The sequence below is a fragment of the Dipodomys ordii genome, unplaced genomic scaffold, assembly GCF_000151885.1.
Source record: "Dipodomys ordii isolate 6190 unplaced genomic scaffold, Dord_2.0 Scaffold98, whole genome shotgun sequence".
Classification (NCBI taxonomy): Eukaryota; Metazoa; Chordata; class Mammalia; order Rodentia; family Heteromyidae; genus Dipodomys; species Dipodomys ordii.
Genome location: NW_012267314.1, coordinates 5,941,106 through 5,963,898, shown reverse-complemented (window position 1 = coordinate 5,963,898; position 22,793 = coordinate 5,941,106). Strand labels below are relative to the sequence as shown.

The 22,793-nt window shown below is 45.5% G+C and overlaps 1 protein-coding gene across 1 annotated transcript in view; it reads left to right on the top strand.

Moving 5' to 3' along the window:
- Sash1 (SAM and SH3 domain containing 1) overlaps nt 1-22,793 on the top strand; it is a 167,414-nt gene that overhangs the window by 38,354 nt on the left and 106,267 nt on the right. The window contains exon 3 of the mRNA XM_013026939.1: nt 4,605-4,733. Within this exon, the coding sequence (XP_012882393.1) occupies nt 4,605-4,733 (129 nt within the window). The remainder of the gene's footprint in view (nt 1-4,604; nt 4,734-22,793) is intronic.

The window sequence follows — 22,793 nt, the reverse complement described above, 5'->3', positions numbered from 1 at the left end:
TCATTGCACATCTGGAAAGTGATTTGGGACAATGTAAAGGCAGCTGTGCCACCGCTCTAAATTATTACCCGCTGAGTGCAGCATGAAGAGTGGCCCAGGTACATACTGAAGGTGTGAAATATTGGTTCACCATGGTGTGATGTGAGTTGAATGGCCACCTTTTCTCCTCATGAACAGATACATTTTTCAGGCCCCCACATTATTACGGGGAGGGGGAATTTTGAGTGATTTGAAGTGGAGAAGAGAATGAAGTGCACCAGTAGGCAAGGTAGAATGAACGAGCAGTAGATTGGCAACTTTATAACTGAAGAGGAGCCTTTGGTGGTGTTCCTTTGAAAACATGAGGAAAGAAAGGGAAAACTAGCTTTGAACATTCTGTAATATCTTTGATTTCAGCTGACTGCCCATGGCTCATGCCTGTAGTCCTAGCTACTCCAGAGTCTGAGATCTGAGGATTGCAGTGATAGAAGTTTGAAGCCAGCCAGAGGAAGACAAACATGAGAGACACTTATCTCCAATTAACCACCAAAATGCCAGAAGTGGAGCTATGGCTCAAATGGTAAAATATCAGCCTTGAAAATGTTAAGGGATAGCACTCAGGCCCTGAGTTCAAGGCCCACTACCAGTCCCTCCCCTCTCCCCCCCCCAAACTCCTCTCTTGATTTCAGTGTTTTGTACTGGATTTGTTTAGGCCATCACATCTGGTCATGAGGTGCATAAATGGGAAAGCTGGTCCTTTTGGGAAGGAGTCAGGGTTCCAGCTGGGGGATCTCACATGGACCGTACCCGTCTGCCTGTATGTAGGAGAGGGAGGGCTTGATTTCCACTCCAGCACCACCATCAGCAAGAAGCATGGGGGAGACAACCCCTTCAACAAGCTCATTTGTATTTGATCTAGGATGGCAGGTTTGTTTCCCTGATGAATAGAGGCGGAAGTTTCTGGGTGAGGATGGCCAAGTCAGCTTCAAAGAGCCTAGAAGAATAGGGCCCCAGTTGTGGGGACCCAGGGATGCGATGCACAAGACTGGGCTAGGTGCAGTGATTCCCAGGACTGCTCCCTAACTCCCCAAAACACATTACTGACTGGCCTCCGTCTTCCAAAGCGTGTGGTAAGAAAACCCGAGATGCCCCAGTGGGCCTGGCCGATGAGAGCTGTTTCTTCGTCTGAACAGACTTCTCTCAGTAGTGGAGGCTGATGCTCTGCTCTCTGAGCTTCGCTTCCTCCTGCCATAGCACTTCCCAGGATTCGCTCCAGGACAGTTAGGGACTCTTGGCTTCCAGGGCTCTGCTAGTCACAGCTGTCAGCAATGGTTTGAACAGATAACCCCCTAAGAGCGGATCATCTGCCCTCCTTTCTCGGGTGTGCCTTGGGCGCTGCCTGCCCTTCTGGATGTGGGCGGGGCCGTTGGTCTCCTTGGTGCCTCCTCCACAGCCCACCGTCCGTCTCTGTGGTCCTGCCTATTCCAAGGCCTTAGTTCACTTTTTGTTTGTTTTTGGTGGGGCTTAAACTCAGGGCCTCATGCTGCCAGCACAGCTTTACGTCTAGCTTTTTGCTGTTTAGTTGGAGATAAGTCTCAAGGATTTTTTTCTGCCTGTACTGCTTGGAAGCAGGATCCTCAGACCTTCATCTCCAGTAGCTAGGATTGTAGGCATAAGCCACCGGCCCCCAGCTCTCAGTCCCTTTCTTTCTTCCTTTCTTTTTTGGTCAGTTTTGGTGCTTGAACTCGGCCTGGCCACTGTCTCGGAGCTTTTTGTGCTCAAGGCTAGTGCTCTCTCAATTTGCACCACAGAGCCATTTCTGGTTTTCTGGCGATTCATTGGAGAGAAGAGTCTCAGAGACTTTTCTGCTTGGGCTGGCTTCAAACCTCAATCCGCAGATTGCAGCCTCCTGAGATGACAGGTGTGAGCCACCAGCACCTGGCTTCAGTTCCTTTTCTGATGGTGCCTGGGCTGCGATCAGAGTCAAAGGGGACTAAAAGCCAGGCTGGTCCATTTGGGGCTTATTTTGTAGGGTAGGTGATACGGGGTGGGGGGGGAGGGGCATGGATGACAGTTCAGGGAGACCTGCTCGGATATGTTTAGCCAGCAAGGTGTTGGGGGTGGTGGCATCCGGGGCAGATTGGGCAGAGATGGGCACACACCAGTTGGGAGGTCAGAGGTGTTTGTGTGATGGTGGCCCTTGAGCACCTGCAGTCCTAACTTGATTATCATGCTGTACCCCTGGAACTCTCTGGTCCGCTCCACCTCTCTCAAGAGCTTCTGTTCCTTCTCTGGGGCAGTAGGAGAAGAGCTGGCTGGCAGGTTGGCTGCTCGTGTCCTCAAGAGTCTGAAGCTGACTCTTAGTTTGCCCCTTGTGAATCCCCACTGGGAACTTGGCAGGAAACATCTGGAAGGCCAGGGCGGGCTAAGTGCCTCTGCAGTGTCAGGTCTGTCTCCTTGGAGAGAGAGAGACAAGGAGACCTGCCCAGACCCGGTCAGAGATTTCCCAGCTTTGGGAGTGCTTTCTTTCCCAGCTTGGGAGGAAGGCCTCTGGGGCACTTCCCTCAAAGGCAATAGCTGGGGAAAAGGAAGAAGAATTTCAGTTTCTGCTTCTCTTCTCTCTCTCAGTTTCCCCAGTCATGGAAATGCTGATGTCTTGAGCAGGACTGAGGTTTTAGTTTCTTTCCTTCTTTCTTTTTTTTTTTGTCAGTCGTGGGGCTTGAACTCTGGGCCTGAGCGTTGTCCCTCAGCTCTTCAGCTCAAGGCGAGCTCTCTACCACTTGAGCTACAGCACCACTTCCAGTTTTCTGGTGGTTTATTGGAGATAAGAGTTTCATGGACTTTACTGCCCGGGCTGGCTTTGAACCGTGATCCTCAGATCTCAGCCTCCTGAGTAGCTAGGATTACAGGCGTGACCCACCGGCACCTGGCAGATTTTAGTTTCTGTTTTTGTTTTTTTTCAAATTTGGCAGAAAGGCTTCTGGAGAAATCTTCACTGTCAGCTCCACTTGCATCCAAGCCTGCTTTGCCATGTTAGATGTCATGGGCAGGATGATCCCTGAAGGGGTGCTGATTTAGAACATGTAGATACCACCTTTTTGTATGTCTGTATGCCATTGCTGGGGCATGAACTCGGGGCCTCCCACTCTCTGGGCTTTTTCAGCTAAAAGCTGGTGCTTATCCACTTGCACCATAGCTCCACTTGTGGCTTTTGCTGAGTAGTTGGAGATCAGAGTCTCTCATATGTCTCAGCTGGCTTTGGACCATGATCTTCAGATCTCAGCCTCCTGAGTTGCTGGGATTACAGGCGTGAGCCCTGGTGTCTGGCTTGTATATAACTTGTAGATTGTCTGAAAGTTGCATCCCCCCCTACCCCCCCTCCCAGTTGTCTTGGTAAAGTCACTTTTTTACACCACAGGTTTGAAGGTAAAGGGGGCAGAAGGGAGGGGGGCGTCTGGACAGAAGTGACAGAACACAGGTGCACACATTTCTGTCAGCCTCTGTGTGTTCAGACACAGACTGAGGATATAAATCCTTGTCATCTCGGGGAGACGATGGTACGAACACAGTCTTGTAGTGAATGCTGTGGGCTAAATAAAGTTGCACGCGTGTGGTGCGCCAGGCTGCCCCTGTGATTGTGTTGGTGCTCAGGGCCTGGTCGGTGCCATCATTATTTCAGTGCTACCTCTAGGTCGAGAAATGAGCGCGTGGACATTCATCAGGGAAAGGCAGCTGAGCGGGGCCGAAGCTCAGAGCAACTGCCTGGGTACTCGCATCTGTGAAGAGACAGGTGACGTGTTTACTTATTATTTAGGTGAACTTGTAACATGTGCTTTTGCCCTTGTACTTGGAATCATGAATGAATAATCAGCCTGTTGAATAATCTATGAATATTAATGACGACAGCCACACTAATGACTAATGACTAAGGACTTTCAACTTCCTGGGGTTTCATAGGAAGATATGCAGTGTGTTCCAGATGTAGTTTTTCCATGGAATTTGAGGTTCTTTTTTTTCTCTCTCTCTTTTTCCTTCACCTCCTCACCCATGCTGGCTTGAATGCAAGGCCTAGGCCCTGCCCCTTACCTTTTTTTTTTCTCAAGGTTGGTACTTTGCCACTTGAGCCACACCTCCATTTCTGTCTTTTTTGCTGGTTAATTAGAAATAAGGGTCTTGTGGACTTTCCTGCTCGGGCTGGCTTTGAACTGAGATCTTTAGATCTCTGCCTCCTGAGTAGCTAGAATTGCAGGTGTGAGCCACCAGCGCCACTAGCACCCAAAGGGTTCTGGGAGGTGTCGCAGCCATTGTTGCACTGAGCATGAGGGACCCTGAAACAGCCCCTGTGCTTTCCTGGCTTCTCTCTCAACCCTTCAAGGCAGGCAGAGAGTAAGGACTGGCGAACATCCTGTGACCCTCAGTACAGTGAGGAGAGGAACAGGTCCCATCTCACAGTGCTGTCCTGAGGGTTAGATCTTGCAAGGAAGACAGCCTGGGCATACCGGCCAGGTTCGTACACACCGGCCATTCATACCATCAACACTGTGGACAGGTTGATCACCCATGGCCCATCAGGATGGACTGGCCTAACCACCTCTGTGTTTTTCCTGTCTCTTTCTCCCCCTTAGGACGGGTCACTGGGGAACATCGATGACCTGGCTCAGCAGTATGCAGATTATTACAACACCTGCTTCTCTGACGTGTGTGAGAGGATGGAGGAGCTGCGGAAGCGGCGTGTGTCGCAGGACCTGGATGTGGTGAGTGGGCAGGGCCCATAAGAGTCTCAGGACTGCTGCTGGCCCGGTGGTCCTCCACAAACTCCCAGTCCAGCCACGCCCTGGTCCTTCTGCCCGCCCCAGCCACGCCTGAGCACTGGACTGCAGGCTGCCATGCTCTAGCTGTCCAAAAAACAAAGACAAAAATCAGGTCCTCAAAAGGAGCAGCCCTTTTGTCTGCAGCTATCAAACTGAATGAGTGTTAGGTGGGACAATATGCCCAAATCTCTGCTGACATTAAAAAGCTACATTTTTAAGCCAGGCACTGGAGATTCATGACTGAAATTGTAGATATTCAGGAGGCTGAGACTGAAAGATTAAAGTTCAAAGCCAGGCCAGACAGAAAACACCGTGAGAACTCTTATCTCCAGTTAACCAGCAAAAAGCTGGAAGTCATGCTGTGGCTCAAGTGGTAAAATGCCAGTTTTAAGCATAATAACACACACTAGAGATCCTTACTGAGTTCAGGCTCAGGATTGGGCCTGAAGCTACATTTATTACACATTTTTTGACCTTAAGAGGAAAGAATGTTTTTGCTGTTGAGTATACCACATGGGCTCAAAACCCAAAGGCAAATTCCTTTTGCCCTTTTCTACCGCGTTTCTTCTTCTGTTTTTGAAAAAAACAAAATAAAGAAGCAGAAAAGCACCCATCACCCCTGACGTGACAAAATGCACATGAGGTTTAGGGCTTCTGTGCGTCTTCCAGCTGCCTGGCCTCTTCCCGTAGTTACAAAGTCACGTGATGTGTTGAACGCTTTATTTCAGTTCTTCCTGTCATTGAGATCACATTGCCTCACCCTCTTCTTCTCTCTTACTTGGGGACATTGACATTCATTTGGCTGCTTGGTGAACACATGTATGTTTGTGAGTAGTGGCGCCTTTGAACTTGTGTGTGATAAATAGCAAATAAAATAGCGTACATCACTATCACTATGCATTGGCAGTTTCTCATGGACATTTGCTGTAAAACCCCTGACTTGAACCTCACAGTTCTCAGTTTAAACTTGCTATGCATTAGATTCATTTTAGTTCCATCCTTCCCACTTGCTGCCATCGCATGTTCCAGCCAGAAGAACTCCTCCACAGGGGGAGAGCAGAAGAGTAAGCTCACCCCCCCCCCAGGGCCTTATTCCAACAGCTCCTTTGTTCCCTCTCATTTATTGGGGGGCTATCCAGACTTGTTTGTGAATAATGGCATCTACTGGCCGTCACATTTTTATGTTATTACTATTGTTTCTGAGACAGAGTCTCACTTTGTAGCCTAGGCTGGCCTTGAAAGATCCTCCTTCTTCAACCACACAAGTCCTGGGATTACAGGTGTGCACTACAATGCACAGACTTACTTGCCTGTTTTGGAATTTTTCTATAAATTGACTTGAGTTGGGAACAGAAGAAAACAAGAATTTAGCAACTAATTTTAAATTAAGAATAGGTAACTCATTAATAATTTTTCATGTTGTGTAAAGGGCTTCCTTATCTAGAAGCTACCCAAAACAAAACAAAAAGTTGGATAGAATATATTTTATATGTGTATGTATATAGAAACTTTATATATATTTATATACATTCACATATACTATATTCTATATAAATATATATGCATGCTATATATAACATACATACATGTGTAGATTCACATATTTATTATATCATATGTTGTATATATGTAAATATTATATATAAGAATATATGAGCATATGAATATATAGTCCTTAATATATCTCTATGTCTCTATATATCTATATATATTTCTAGCTAGCTAGCTATATAGATAACTAGATACATAAATATACCTATATATCTATGTGTATATATACATATACAAATATATGCATATCTATAAATACACATACATATATTTGTGTTTATATGTCTATGTATTCATATATCTATCTGTTTATCTATACTCTTAAGTGAGCTTCATTTATTCCTTACCCAAGGATGCACACAGAGTTCTCAAAGTGAAGTGAACATGGTTTCTTCCCACCCAAGGATGCACGCAGAATTCTTGAACACTCGATGGCCACCCGTGTCTCAGGCCTGTAATCTTCACTACTCAGAAGACTGAGATCTGAGGATCACAAGTAGAAGCCAGTCCAGGCGAGGAAAGTCCCCTTGAGAGTCTTATCTCCAATGAACCACTCAAAAACCAGAAGTAGAGCTGTGGCTCAAAGTGGTAGAGTGCTAGCCTTGAGCAAAAGAGTTCAGGGACAGCACCCAGGCCCTGAGTTCAAGCCCTACAACCCACCAAAGGAAAAAAAAAAAAGAATTCTTGAGCATGTTACTTCTTTCCTTAAACTCAGCCTAAGTAAAAAAAAATCTTTGGGTCATGAGCAACATCACATCTTGACTGCCCAATATTAGTTCAGTGATCTAATAGTGCAGGGCTGACATTAGCTTAATCGAGGAGTGTCGTTGCAGGCAGAGAGTCCTTGGTCCAGGAGCCTGACACCTTGGCCCATGCAGGCATGTGGGCTTTATCATTGCCAAAGGACTTAGTCTCCTGTGACTCCGGCCTATGTGAATGCACTTATTTCTCTCTGAGAAGGTATATAATTAGGCATACCTGTTAGGGCATAGCTGATGAAAATAAACCTCTCAGTAATAATGCTATACAATAGCAACTTGAATATTGCACTTGATTTTTAATTTATATTTCTTTTTACAGTACTGGGGATCTAACCTAAAGCCTCAGTACCTGCTAAGTAAGCACTCTTCCCCTGAATGCCTACTCACCCCCGTGCTGACCTGGAATGACAGCTCCATGTGAACTGTATGGTCTCCCTGGACGCTTTTCACTTTGTGAGAAAACTAGGGCTGAGAATTGGCCATGATTGCTGATAACACTAGCTGGCCTATGATTTGGGGTTCCCATAATCACCTCAGAGTATTCAGGAATCTTAAGAGGCAGCTCCTGATTGGGAAAGGAAGATTGCCTGTTGGAGGATTGAGAGCCTCCTTGCCATTTAGACAGATGGGTCTAATTTAGTGTGCTCTGTTCCAGACCAGCAAAAGACAGTCGGGGAAGAGAAAACACACACACACACACACACACACACACACACACACACGAAAACCAATTCACTGCATGAGCTTAATTAGTTCCCATCAAAGGTGTAAGAACTCGGTGGTGGGTAAAATTGATGGGAGCCATTTCCAACCAGGCTGGGAAGCCTGACTGTTCATTCTTTAAATTGTAGCTAGTTAGAGAAGTAACAACCCAGACTGGTGCATTCAGATCATTCTTCTATGGAACTTGGGGCAAGTTATAGCAGTAGGGAAGGATTTTGGAACTGCTAGAGCTCAGGCTAGATGTTAGGCTCAAGAGTCTTTAAGGGATGTTAGATGGTTTTAGGTGATGTATCTTTTAGGCCATGCTAGCATCTTACCGAAAGTTCCCTTTCTCTTTTAGTAGGTGGTTCATCATGGATGGAATTCCTGACAACAACCATTATTGCAAAGCTATAACTTTTTCTGTGTGTGCCAATAGTTGGGTTTGAAATCAGAGCCTGGGCCTGTCCTTTGACTTTGTCTCTCAAGGCTGGCACTATACCATTTGAGCCACAGCTCTACTTCTGGCTTTTGGTGGCTAATTGGAAATAAGATTCTCTTGAGACTTTACTGCCTAGGCTGGCTTTGGACTGTGTTCCTCAGATCTCAGCCTCCTGAGTAGTTAGGATTACAGATACGAGCCATGCCTGGCTAATACTGTAACTTTTAGTACATAAAAACAACAAAAAAAACCTTTTACTCCCGGTCATTGCATCTAAATTTTAGGTGTATTTCTAGACTTTAAGCTCTCCCTTTAGACAAGTAGACAAACAGTGTGCATGCTTGCCTGCTGGAACAGACTCGATCTGTGGAGCTGAAACACAGTACTTCTTTCTGTGTTTCTAAGCAGCCCAGGGGAAGTGGAATGTAAGGCTTCCAGGAGCAATCCAGACAAATCAGTAAGAGGCATCCTACTCTGTTGGGAGACGGAGATGATCGGGAGGGAGCATAGTAGCATGATGAGTTTTACATGCTTAAAATGATGTTTAGAAGTCCTAGCTACTCAGGAGAGGAGACTGAGATCTGAGGATCATGGTTTGACAAGCCCGTTAGACTCTTGATCTCTAATAAACCAGTAAAAAGCCAGCAATGGATACATAGTACAAACCATAGCATCAGATATGAGCAAACAAAGCTGAGCAAAGAGCCAGAAGCCTTGAGTTCAAGCCCAAGTATCTGCACCAAAACAAACCCCAGTAGAATATAGAGTGCTAAGTTGAACTATGTTGAATTGGCTTAAGGCTTTGCTTCATTCTAACTATTTTGGGTGAATTTTGGAGATTGAGGGTATAGTCTAAAGCTAAAATAGATAGGTAATTATTTGTCTTTTGCTAAAGCAAAAGGAAGTTTAAAAAAATACATTGTCCTTAAAAGCTAATTGCATATCAACTTTTGAACAAACAAGCTGAGAAGACACCTTGCCCACTGAGATGCTTGACTTAAATCTGAAAAATAAAAGGTTTTGCTAATTGTGTGAGTAATTAATTTCTGGACTCGATGTCAAGCTGTTTCTGGAGTACCTAGTCACCAGGATCCCGCCTGGATTTAGTTCTTTCTAATGTGTCCTTGGAGTCATTTTTGATAATGGCAACAGAGAGTAGAGCTGGATTAAAATTCACCAGTACAGCCAGTCTCCAGAGGCTCACACATAATAATCCTAGCTATTCAGGAGGCCAAGATCTGAGGATCGCAGTTTGAAGCCAGCCTGGGCAGAAAAGTCCATGAAACTCTTTGTTTTCAATTTAACACAAAAAGAAAAAGGCAGAAGGGAAGCTTTCATAGAATATTAGTCATGAGCATTAAAAGCTCAGGGATAGTACCCAAGCCTTAAGTTCAAAGCCCCAAGACTGGCATTAAACAAACAAATTAATAAATTTCTCAGTGCAAGCATGGATTCTGACTCAAAAGTTACAAGATGGGGAGAGTTTTTACTTAGCACCTGGTAGATTCTGTTTGCTTATGTGGTACTGAGGAATGGAACCCAGGGCCTCAGGCATGCAAGGCAAGTGCTCTACCACTGAGCCACCTTCCCAGCCCCAGCACCTGGTAGATTCTGAAGAAAGAGTGTTTGCATGGCTGCCTTGGCCTTCCGGTAGAGATTGGGACATGCGAGCCGTGAGCATCAGGGAAGTTGGCACCTCTCTGAGCATCATGGGATCTTCTGGCTGTGAGACACTGCAATCAGAAATGACAGCAGCTCTCCAAGTCCATAAGGAGCCCATCTCTAGCTACTAAGTTTGGCAGCTGTCAGAGTGACACCACAGCCAGGAAAGGGAATATGCAAGGTAGCCCTCTTGCTCCCCCAGTCTCAGCTTCCTCCGTATCATCTAGGCTAAAGTTGTTTGGATGTTGGCAGAAAACAAGTTTGTGCAGTTGTCCTTGTGCTCAGAGCTGATGGAGAAGTCCCCGCCCACCACCGCACGTAGTCTATCAGTGACGTCTTTGCCTGCAGCTAAAGCCTGGCCTGAACTCTGCCAAGTCATTGTCATGAGGGTGTGTGTACAAGAAGGCAGACCAGACCAGACTCACTCAGATCTTCAGGGAGCAGAAATACAAATAGAAGTGTTGCAGAGAGTCAGACACCTGCAGCTCACGCCTGTAATCCTAACTACTCAGGAGGCTGAGATCTAAGGATCACAGTTCGAAGCTAACTGGGGAAAGTTTGTGAGACTGTTATCTCCAATTAACTACCCAGAAAGCCAGAAGTGGAGCTGTAGTTCAAGTGATAAGTACCAACTTTGAGCAAAAGCGGTAAGGGACAGCACATAGGCCCTGAGTTGAAGCCCCAGTACCACACCTTTCCCCAAAATGTTGCATATGATAAGCTTTTAACAAAATAGCAGAGCTGTTGTCTCTGATGTGGGAAAAGATTCTGGGGATGTGTTTATTATTCCTTTCAAATTAATTGTTTAATTTTTCCCAGATAGAAGCCATAAGAGTAATGTTTAGGCTGAGCGTGGTAGCCCATGCCTGTAATCCCAGCATGGAGGCTGAAATATGAGAATTATGAGTTTGAGTACAGCCTGGATTATATATCTAGGCAAACATAGTGTTCTTGAGTTTTCTTTTGACTCCAAGCCCAAGCAGGAATCCTTACCTCTGCACTTGTGTGTGTAAAAATTATGGGAAGCATTTGTGGGAAGAGGCTGCAGGAGTTGGACAGGGCTTTAAATTCTGGCTTTTTTTTTTTTTTTTGCTTACCTGAGAGGTTGTCTAAGCCTCATTTCCTTGTCAAGCCTCAGTTTCCCCAAGTTTAAAATACATCAGTGTACCTCTTAGTTATTAAAAGAATTCAAGGGGCTGGGAAGGTGGCTCAGTGGTAGAGCGCTTGCATGGCCGAGGCCCTGCGTTCGATTCCTCAGCACCACATAAGCAAAAAGAAAAAAGCCGGAAGTGGCACTGTGGCTCAAGTGGTAGAGTACTAGCCTTGAGCTGAAGAGCTGAGGGACAGCACCCAGGCCCCGAGTTCAGGCCCCATGACCAGACCCAAAAAAATAAAAAAAAAAAAGAATTCAAAATGAAAGCTGTTAGTCATCAGTGACTTAAAATGTTTTTTTCTTTTCTTTCTAGTTCAAAAATTATCGCAGCAATGCTGATGTAGCTATTATTTATACTTCATAAAGACTTGTTTACATATGTGCAGGGTTTTTTCTGGCATTTTACTTTGAGAAACTTTAAGCATAAATAAACTGCATAATATGATGTACTTAAACTTCCTGTTTCCTGCACCCGGCCTCAGTTACCCCAGTACCCTGAAATTCTCTTTCATCTTTTTTCTCTGTTTCCAGTTGATAATTCCTTTTTTCCTTGTTTTTTTCCTCCTTCCTTCCTTCCTTCCTTCTATCTTTTCTACCTTCTTTCCTTCCTTCCTTCCTTGCTTGCTTGCTTGTACATACTAGAGTTTGAACTCAGGACCTAATGATTTCAATTGCTTTCCTTGCTTACCTGGCACTCAGCCACTTGATCTGTGTCACTACCCTTCTTTTTTGCTGGCTAATTTTGAGGTAGAATCACACAGACTTTTCTGCCCAGATTGCCTTTGAGCCTTGGTCCTTGGGATCTCAACTTCTTAAGTAGCTGAGCTTATAGGTATGAGACACTGACACCTGGCACCACTAATTATTTTTAAGATCCTTGGCTTTTAGGTAAAATTTATATACACTGAAATGTACAAACCTCAGCAGTATGATTTTTTTATCAAGCAAATATATGCCTGTGACCTCCAAGCCAGCAGGATGCATTGCATATCCATTGTCCACAAAGTCCTCCCAGGTTTCTTCTAATAAGGCCTGCCTTGACAACAGGGATTTTGGTCTATCTGTTTTGGTCATCTTTGTATTTTGGCAAAGAAATTAAGTGCATGGCATATAACATCCTCAATGAATATTTTCAACGTATTTATTAAAAGTCTATGTCTTTTGAGCTTTGTCCTTCCAGAAACGCAGGAGCTGGGCATCAGCAGCTTGTGTTTGTAATCCTAGCTACTTGGTCCACTGAGATCTCAGGCAGAAAAGTTTATGAGATTCCCTTGTCAGCGAAGAGCTGGACATGGTGGCCAGGGCCTGTGAGCCTAGCTGCCTGGGAATCCTAGCATAGGTGGATTGCAACCAGGGATATGCCAAGGCAGGAAGCAAGACTCTACCACAAAAAAGGCTAGCACACATCAGGGCTGGAGTGATGGCTCAGTGGTTGAGAGAGTGCCATGCAAGCCCGAGGACAAGACTCTTAGAAGACTTGCCTGGTGAGTGAGGCGGTGATTATGCTGAGCAGCAGGCAGAAGTCAAGGTCATGTTAGAGGTCAAAGCCAAAAGGGGACGGAGAAAATAGAGCCTTTAGAGGGTGCTGCAAGTTTGCTGTAGCTAGAAACTAGGGTCTAAAAAGAAGTGGGAGAAGACACTTGCTAACCTTTCCTAGGTCTTTGGGTGATGAATTCTAAAAATAATAAACAATTGTCTGATGCATCATGTGTCACAAAAGGAAACAAAAATATTCAGCATTTCCACCTTCTTTGACCAGCTGGGCCAAGGTGAACTTGACCTTGACCTTGCTTTGCTTTGCTGTGCCTTCGAATGGACACGGGCAGAGTCTGGTCTGTATGGGACTTTGTGTTTTCTTTAAAGATGGCTCTTCCTTTGCATTTCTCCACAGATAGCAGAGCAGATGGAAAGCTGGTTCCTACACCTTTGAGCTCCTTGAATGTTCAAGAAAATGCCAGAGCTGGGAAAGTGGCTCAGTGGTAGAGTGCTTGCTTTGCATGCATGAGGCCTGGGTTCGATTCCTCAGCACCACCTAAGCAGAAAGAGCTGGAAGTGGTGCTATGGTTCAAGTAGTAGAGCGCTAGCCTTGAGCTGAAGAGCTGAGGGACAGCGCCCAAGCCCAGATTTCAGGCCCCATGACTGGAAAGAAAGAAAGAAAGAAAGAAAGAAAGAAAGAAAGAAAGAAAGAAAGAAAGAAAGAAAGAAAGAAAGAAAGAAAGAAAGAAGAAAATGGCGGAACAAGTAAAGGTGGCCAGTATAAGGTAGATTAAAGTAGGTAGCCAATAAATGAGAACACCACAGCTGCCAGGCCATGCATGGTGGAGAGCACTTGGCCAAAAGGTCGACCTACCTCTGGGGCCAGGACTTATCTAGGCGAGGGGCAGGGATAAGTATGGCCAGGTGTGGGAAAGGTGTGGTCACACTTGGATGAGGATGTGACCTCAGGGCCTGGGACCCTCCCAGGTCCCCTGGGAGGTGTGACAAGGGGCGGCCCAGGATGTGACCTTGCAGGTGGGAGAGCTGACTGCTTCCAGGTGTGCCAGTTACCTTGGTGACAAAGGCACTGGACAGAGGGAGGGAGGAGTCTACCCCGCCTTCCCAGGGCAGACCTTACAGCCAGCTAGCGTGGTCTGTAGACCACCATTGTTGCTAAGGAAGGTGCCCAGAGCTAAGAGCCTTGAAGACAGGCTGTCCTAGTTCTTGTCTGGTTTCTACTGAATGAGAGTGAGAATGGCTGCACTGCACGTAGACTGATGTCTCTGGGCTACAGGCTGTACCCTGGGAAGTGCTGCACTGTAGGGCATCTGTTTTGGTGTTGTTTCATCTTGTGTTCCCTGCCATTCTTCTCTAGCTTTGGGTTACTGTTGACTTGCAGATTGCAATCAGAATCAGCAGGCATTAGATGGTGAGGGCATGTGGGGTCTGCACACTTGATGTCAAGATACACTGAGCTATTATAGCTTAAGGCATATGGTAATGCACTTCTCAGCTTTGACTTCTGTCAGACAAAGACCCATTGTATTTAATGCCCGGTCCCAATTGAGTCAGCGGATTTTGTGTTTTGCACACTGCATGGAATGAAAGTGGACACAAACACATCTCTTGGTGCTGGATTTGATCTTGGCATCTTATGCCTGTTTGTTAAGGAGATTTTTGTTGTTGTTTTAAATAAGCCAGCAATTAATTCATGTGTTCTTGTCCTCTTGTCTCGTGTAAGTACTAGACCGGTTATGGAAGCGTGTGTTTGTTTGGTATGTTGGCATAGGCTGGGAGAAGAGGGGAGAAGCTGGGTTCTTAAATGTGGTCACACGCTTCAGCATCTTTCCTTTCTGCTCATAAGCATTTAGAAAAGACTGGTTTGTTTGTTTTAATAAAACATAGTATGCCTAGGAGATAAAAAGCCAAAATAGCATTCTGCTTAAATTATAAACGCTTACCAGAAAGGGAAAAAGGCTGAGCACCATCATTTGCATTTACATCGGAGAGAGAATTCCTAAATCTTAATCAAATAAACACTGACTGGGGAGAAAAGCCAAGGAACTCTAGTGAAAGAGGCCGCTTGATGGCGGAATCCAGCACTCGCCCCAGCTCTGTTGGGGGGAAAATAGTGTTGTTTTTGGAATCAAGATTTTTTTCAGAAAGTGGAGGAGTTTAAGATCAGGTGCCTTTTAAATAGCCCTGGAAGAGCAAAACCAGGATATTAAAATTACGGAGTGGTCTGGAGATTTACATTTAGCAAGGAAACGTTTTCTGCCTGAGACAGTTACAAGTGTAATTTATTTGTGCTAATAGCAAGCTAATTACAGGCTATTTAAAGGTGTTAATTTGTAGCATTCTGAAGAGACTGTATTGTATTGCAGAGACAAAGTTTAAAGGATGATGTGATGGTTGAATCTGGAATGTCCTGAAGGCTCATATTTTAAAAGCTTGGTTGGCAGCTGATGGTGCTTTTTGGAACTGATAGGATGAATCCCTGATGGAATCATGACTTGGTGGCGATGTGGCGATTGGAGATTTAGGAGGCGGGGCCTGCTGGAGGGAGGCGGATCACTGATTGGGGCTGTGCCTTTGAAAGAATGTCTGGTCCTGGGCATCTCTTGGTCTGCCTGGCTCTGTTCACCCCAAAGTGAGCTTCTTCTATCCACCATGGCACTCTGCCTCACCGCTCACAGACCCAGAAGCAGTGGAGCTGCACGGCTGAAATCTCTGAAACTGTGAGACAAAATAAACCTTTCTTGCTTTTAAGTTGTTTCCTCTGGTATGTTGCCATAGTGACAAGAAACTGCCTCACACAGAGTGTGAGGATTGTTTGCTTCTTTTCAGGCTCTCCCAGCGGGCTTCTGCTGCCATAGCTAACAGTGTTATGGGGTGATCAGATCCGAGGCCAGCTATGAGGCCTGGGGTGAAGACTGAGGGGCCCATCTGTCCTCCAAGGCCCTGTTTAGGGCCCGAGAAAGGGGTGTCATCTGGAATGAGATGATGCAGACATGGTCATTTGGGTTCACCTAGAGCCTGCTGGGGCTGGGCTGACAGCTTGTGCTGGGGTCACTGTTCACACTTGACCTTGGCCTCCCCGTTCACAGGTGCCTGCTTAACATTGTCTTTCTGATGGCAGAAAGAATTTGCTCCAGATCTACACACACACACACACACACACACACTCCTCCTAGTGCTGGAGATCAAAGCCAGAACCTTGCACATGCTAGACAGGCGCTCCACCACTGAGCCACCCTCCACCACCTAGTAGTATATTGATTGGAGATGTTTTCCGCCCACCACAGCAATAGCTTTTAATTGGAGCTACCTCATCTTTCAGCTTAGACATTTTAAGTACTTTAAATAGAAGAAAGCAATATGTTAAAAAGCATTTCACAAATACTTTGATACCATTGGTTCAGTTCTGACTTTTAAGCCATGTGTTTATTCAGGGTCTGGAAGGGCGCAGCTAATATATTAACTTTGGAACATACATCTCAAGACCCCTCAGAGCATTGCTCTTGGCCTTCCTCTAAAGTATCACTGAATTGCTAGTCCTAGCTTTCTCCCTTCCTTCGCTCCCTTGGGTTAATTCATGCATTAAAAGTGAAGGCTTAATTTAATATCTTTAGCAGTAGAATTTGGGTGAAGATGAACTCAGGGGTAGGCCAACTGCTTCTATCTTTGGCATTCCAAGGTCCGTGCATAAATTATGTATTTAGAAGGGATAGTGTGAGAGATGTTGTGCAATTACTTCGAATACGAAGATGGTCTAAATTTGTGCTATCGCAACTCCATCCATCTCACGGGTCCCAGCAGAAGTTGATGGAACTTAATCAAAAATAAATCAAGGACCAGTCCAAACCAAATTGGAAACATGTCATGAATATTCGTGAACATCTGGATGTGCTTGTGTGTGTGGGGGGGTGTATGTTATTTTGCTAATGTGTAAGACATGGCTTCTTAACAAAATGCCAAAAGGGAGATGGGTTTCCATCTGTGATTTCAAAGGGTATTTGTGTTTGTTTGTGTGTGTCCTTTCTCCTTAGGGTGTGGGTCTCTCTTTCCAAGATCTGCCTTTGATCTCTTTTCATCTTTCAGAATCTGGTTTGGTATTTCATCTGAATTCTTTGTTGGAGTCAGCCTCTCAGCTCATTTAGATTAAGCACGTCTTTTTAAAGGAGAATTTAAACTTAAGGAAGAATTTACTATTTAATGTCTTTGATGAGTCTTTCACATGCCAGTGATATTATAATCACCAATTAAGCTGTTCTGCGCCATTGGTCTAACTGTGCGCCTGGACCTCCAGGTTCTCTCCATCTGCTCTTTTCTACTTAAAATACTGGTGAGAACCAAAGGAAGAAGTAATAATGGTTATCCGGTCAAGGACCACAAACAAGACAGTTTGAAAAGCACATTCGTTTGGTGTGGCCTCCACATTTATGACCTGTTTCAGTTCTCTTAGTGATGCTATGAGGCGGATGGGCAAAACCGTATGCTGTGGTTTCTACTAGGAAAGATAGAAACCAGGGTCGAATGTCAGTGCTGTTACCTCGCTGTGACCCAGGCCTTGTCACCCCCCAGCCTGCACCTCACCCAGGGGACTTCGGTTCCCACGCTCAGCAGTGGCTTCTCTCCATCGTGTGTTGCAGTGATTATGTGAGGTCATGGTTGTGGACCATTCTGCCTCATCCCTGCTTAGATGCTAGAGCTTAGTGGACATTTGTGGTAAATACTATTACTGTCTGTGATAGATATACTATCGATAGGGTCACATATCCATAAAATTAGGACTTACTAGTAGTCGTGGCTAATAAGTTTCAGGAAGGGATCTGAAATAAGGCCAGTGTCCACAGCTTCTCACTCACCTTGAATTTTCCCCTGTGTATCCAGAGAGCTTCAGTGCCTCTTGAAGAGTTCGCGGTTGTCTTCACTCAAATTATGTGCTTGGATGATGTATTGTGAATATGTAGAAGTAAAAGGCAGAGTATAAAATACCAACATGAAATTTTATTGTAAAAGGTACCATTGTGCGCTTCCAAAAGGTGAAAAATAAATTCACTAAGATACTTTAGAAATCTAATATTCACTTCCTAAAAGTAAGGATTGTAATGGATGTTTTCTCATTTTATGTTCACTCTCTCTCTCTCTCTCTCTCTCACGCACAAGCATGAAGTTTCACTCATGGCAGAGTCCGTGCAGAAAATGAAAAGTGATTTATTGCTGGAGGGGATCATCTGATAATTTTAAGAAATGGTAGAAATGAAGAGAGAAAGAAAGATTTTAAACCAGACACATGGCTTTAAAAGCTCAGGCCTGAACTGTTTAAAATAGGGGCCAAAAAAAAAAAAAAAGATGACCTACTTTGTAATTCTGTGGGATGATCCTGAATTTCAAAGAACCTGGCTGGGCACGGTGGCTCAGTAGTGAAGGTGGAACAGTTGTGATCTGAGGCCAGCAGGGGCAGAAATTCAAACTAAGGCTCCTCCCCTTCCAAGTGAGGGGCAGCTGGGAGGTACGGCTAAAGCTTTAGAGCACAAGATGCTGGGCTCAAACCTCAGTTCTGCCAAAAGACAAAGAATAGGAAAGGAAATATGTGAGCCTGAATTCCTTACTTTTCTTTTCTTTGAGATAGGGTCTCACTGGAAAGCCCACGCGGTCCCCTTCTTCAGCAGCTGAAATGACAGGTGTGTGCTACCATGCCTGGCTTATAGGCTTCTGTTCTTTACATTGTTTTAGAACATAGCTGATAACAGATTATAGAAAAATTCCATTCAAGGGGCTAACATAGACTTCTTTTTTTTTTTTTTTTAACCTATAGCTTTTTCCTTGGAAGCTAAGTTTCCATAACAGGCTGTAAGGGGTTTCCATAGCACTGATTGGAGCGTACCATGTGGGGGCTCCCTGGTGGCAGGGGGTATCGTTCTTGAGAGGAAACAGCTGGGAACTGGCAAAATTGAACCATGAAGCTGGCACTCACTGGGGTTCTGATGGGTTTCAGTAACTTGGTATTGTGGAAAGTTACTAGTAGCATAGAAAAGATGGCTGTTTCCAGGAGGTTGTGTCATACTAGGACAGGCAGCTGGTAATAAGGGCGTCAAGGTTAAACTTGTCAATATAAGCAGACTCAGATCAGCTTACAACAAACTGTAGCTCCCTGCGGTTCCCACGGGGATGTGTGGAACCTTAGGACAATGGCAGTGAGGGGACAACTTAGATGGACTGCTGGGGAAGATCAGGTCTGCCTGGCGCAGGTCAGGACGCAGCAATGTGGCCCATAGCCAGGGAAGCACCGCTGCTAGCTTGTGGGTTAAGCCATTGTATCAGCTCTTGCCAGATTAGCAGCTGGACCCGCAAAAAGGGAACTGCTAAGATTGGGTGCAATTGGCAGAGCTAAAATTCAGGGGGTAGTGAAAGAGTGATTATACCAATGTAGTAATCCCTACAATTTTATCTATACTGATATTTGTCTTTTAATTAAGTGCTATAGTTGCCTGCCTGCCTCCCTCCCTCTCTCCTCCCTCCCTCTCTTCCTTCCTTCCTGCCTGCCTACCTTCCTGCCTACCTTCCTGCCTGCCTGCCTGCCTTCCCTCCCTCCCTCTCTTCCTGCCTTCCTGCCTTCCTTCCTTCCTGCCTGCCCTCCCTCCCTCTCCCACCTTCTTTCCTTCCCTCCCTTTTCTTTCCTCCCCCCTTCCTTCCTTTCCTCCCTTCTTCTCTCCTTCCCTCTCCCCCTCTCTCTCCCTTTTTCTTTCTCTTCTTCCTTTCTTTAGGATCTTACTTGATCATTCTGGCCGGCCTCAAACTTACCCATGTAGCCCAGGCTGGTGAAATCAAGATCTTCCTGCCTTGGCTTCCCAAGTGCTAGGATGTCAAGCATGCATCACCACACCCTGCTCTGATTATATTCTTTTGTTTCAATTAGCAGATATTTTTTGTCCAGGGGGAGGGGGGCTTATTGTGACATTTCCACAATGGATCCTAATCAACCTCACCTCATCTACTCCCATATATATATATATATATATATATATATATATATATATATATATTTCTTTTTTCTTTTTTGTCAGTCGTGGGGCTTGAACTTTGGGCTTGGGCACTGTTCCTCAGCGTTTTAGCTCAAAGCGAGCACTGTACCACTTAAGCCACAATGCCACTTCTGGTTTTCTGGTGGTTTGTAAGAGTCTCACAGCCTTTCCTGCCCCTGCTGCCCCTGCTGGCTTTGAACCGCAATCCTCAGACCTCAGCCTCCTGAGTAGCTAGGATTACAGGTGTGAGCCACTGGTTCCCAGCTTCCCCCTTCTTAAAAACCAATTCCATCAGGTTTTATTGTTCTGCTTTCACACATGCAGATAACCCATATTGAACATCTTCATCCTCAGTTATGACTGCATTCTTTCTTTCTTTCTTTATTTTTTGGTCCGGTTGTGGGGCCTGAACTCTGGGCCTGAGCACTGTCCCTCAGCTCTTCAGCTCAAGGCTAGTACCCTACCACTTGAGCCACAGCGCCACTTCCGGCTTTTTTCTTTTTGCTTATGTGGTGCTGAGGAATCGAACCCAGGGCCTCAGGCATGCAAGGCAAGCGCTCTACCACTGAGCCAACTTCCCAGCCCCTGACTGCATTCTTTATAAAATGCTTATTTCAAACTTGCCATGTGAAGACTTTTGGGACTTCTATAGGCCTTTAAAAAATGAGGTTTTAAAAAATTGAGATAGAACCCATTTGTCACAGAATTCACCCTTTAAAATGTATAATTCAGTGGCTGTTAATGTTTTCACAAGGTTGTGAAACCTTTACACTCATTTAAAAATTTCATAATATTTTGAATTCTGTTTTGCACCTTTGTTTACTCCAGGGATAAGGAACCGCTTTTCCAGTTATTTGAATATTTATAACATCATTGTCAGGCCATGTGAAATTGTCAATGCAGGCAGATGGCCTCAAAAAGTGGAAAAGAAGTCCTGAGTGGGTTTGTGTGGGTCTCACCATATACTGAGTACACTTCGTCCGTGTGGCTAAACCAGTTTCCAACATATAGAGATAAGACGTGGTTGATAATGTTCATGCAATAGATCGATGATGATAGTTGTGCATTTTGGAGCTATTTGAGTTAATGTCTCAGAAAGGGAAGCTTTTCTTCTATTATTCTTTGTTTAAAAAAACAAGCATACGTAAAAGAGCAAAAAAAAAAAAAAACCTTAAAGAAAGCTCATCTTAAAGCAAGGAAGTTTCAGAAGGTATAATCAGGAGAAGTACCTGTGTTACAGATTAAACCTGATGGCTAATAAAAAAAATGTAAAATGTGTTGAGGTTCAAACATCTAATTAGAGGAAGAAAGGCTCCCAATTAGACTACATTAGATCATTAAAACAAAACCAAACCAAGACTCCTTCCTGCTTTCCGGGTAGCATCTATAAATGCATTCCTTACTGTGGCTGTAACGGTTAGCCAGGCCATTTTTAGGGGGAGGGACCCACACGGAAGCATCTGGAGAATAGAAAAGTTCATTTGCTATGTCAGTCTGTCCCATATGACAGCGTCCTGTTACAGTATAGCCACACTCCTGGTTTCAGCCTCGGTGCCAACCCCAGCCTCCATCTCCTGCCCCAGCTCTAACCCACAGCTTCAGTCTCCAGCCCAGGCCCCAAGTCTCTAGTCCTCAGCCCCACTCTCCAGCCCAGCCCCCAATCTCAGCCTCCTCAGCCAGCCCGGCTAGTCCCAGTCCCTTAGCCTCAGCCCCCAGGCTTGGTTGCTGGTGCCATCCCCCTGCCGGAGTTTCTGTCCCATCCGACAGCGAACCCTCTAGAGCAGCAGATTTTGTTGTTGTCTAACACAGCTGTGCCTGTTGTACAGTGGCAGCAGAGGGAAAAAAAAAATAACTGTGCACATGTTAGGGAGCCAGGAGGACTCATGGCGGAAAGGAGTCAATGCGGACTGCTGCTGCTCCAAGAAGAAATTGTGGATTCTGCTCACAGAGCAGCTTGACTCCGCTTACAGATCTCCTGTAAATACACAGGGGATGCTCACACTGGGGGCAACCTCTTCCCCCACCCCCACTTCTTTTGCCTACTTCACCCTCAGGAAGGAGAAGCTGTCATCCATCTCCAAGGCCAGACTGTCCTGCTAGCTCACTAGGGTGTCTCTAAAGTGACATTCTAGTTCTTTTTCCTGTGATCGTGTGTGTGTGTGTGTGAGAGAGAGAGAGAGAGAGACAGACAGACAGACAGACAGACAGACACAGAGAGAGACAGAGATCTGTATGTTATAGCAGCTATTAGAATATTCTCAGGAGATGGAGAGCGGGAAGGGAGGAGAACTGTCTTTTCCTTCCTTGACCTCCATGGTGGGCAGTTAGAGGCATGGAGAGAAATGAGAGGCTCTGGCCTTATTCCCTGGGGTTCGCTGCAGCGGGGCTCAGCAGAGCTGAGAATAAAGGCTCCAAGGAGCTCCGAGTCCACCTGCCACCCTTCCCTTCCCATCACTCCTCAGACAGCGCGGCCTCACCCTTGCCAGCGAGCCCTAGACCTCGTCGGCTCCAGCCTTCGTTCTCTCAGCTTACTACCTAGACCCCATCCCCTCTTCCCGCACAGGTCAGGGACAGACTCCTCACCCCTCCGCCATGCTGCACACTCCATTTTTCCTGCTTTCCTATTCTGCCTTCCCATAGAAATTTCTCTTGCCCAGTCCTATTTCTGCAGTCCTGTTTGCTGTGCATCATGAGAAAGATGGCGCTGTGGTTTCACTTGGCGTTCTAACGTTATATACTTCAACGCGTTTCTTACAAAATGAAAAATCGGACGTGGCCTCGTATGCTTTGGACATCCTCACCCCTCCAGTCTTGTGCTGGCAGTCACCTCCCTGGGACGGCTTGGAGATAGTTTTCCCCAGTGGAGCTGTGCCTGTGGCCATGCCCACAGACTGGGGGATGGACAGAGAAAGGCTGTAGGATTACTGGGGTGAGCCACCAGGGCCTACCTCTCCCTTACCTTTTCTAATGAAGATCAGGAAGGCAAGCCCTTTCTCCCATCCAGTGTCATTCTTTCTCTGGACCATCAGTCAACTGTCTCTTGGCTACAACACATTGCTCTAATACCATTTCCTCTGGAGAGCTTTCCTGGGTTCTCTAGGGAAAGTGATGCTTGTCCCTGGTACATTGCCCTTCTCCTAGCCACCTGTCCCTTTCTTTCTTTCTTTCTTTCTTTCTTTCTTTCTTTCTTTCTTTCTTTCTTTCTTTCTTTCTTTCTTTCTTTCTTTC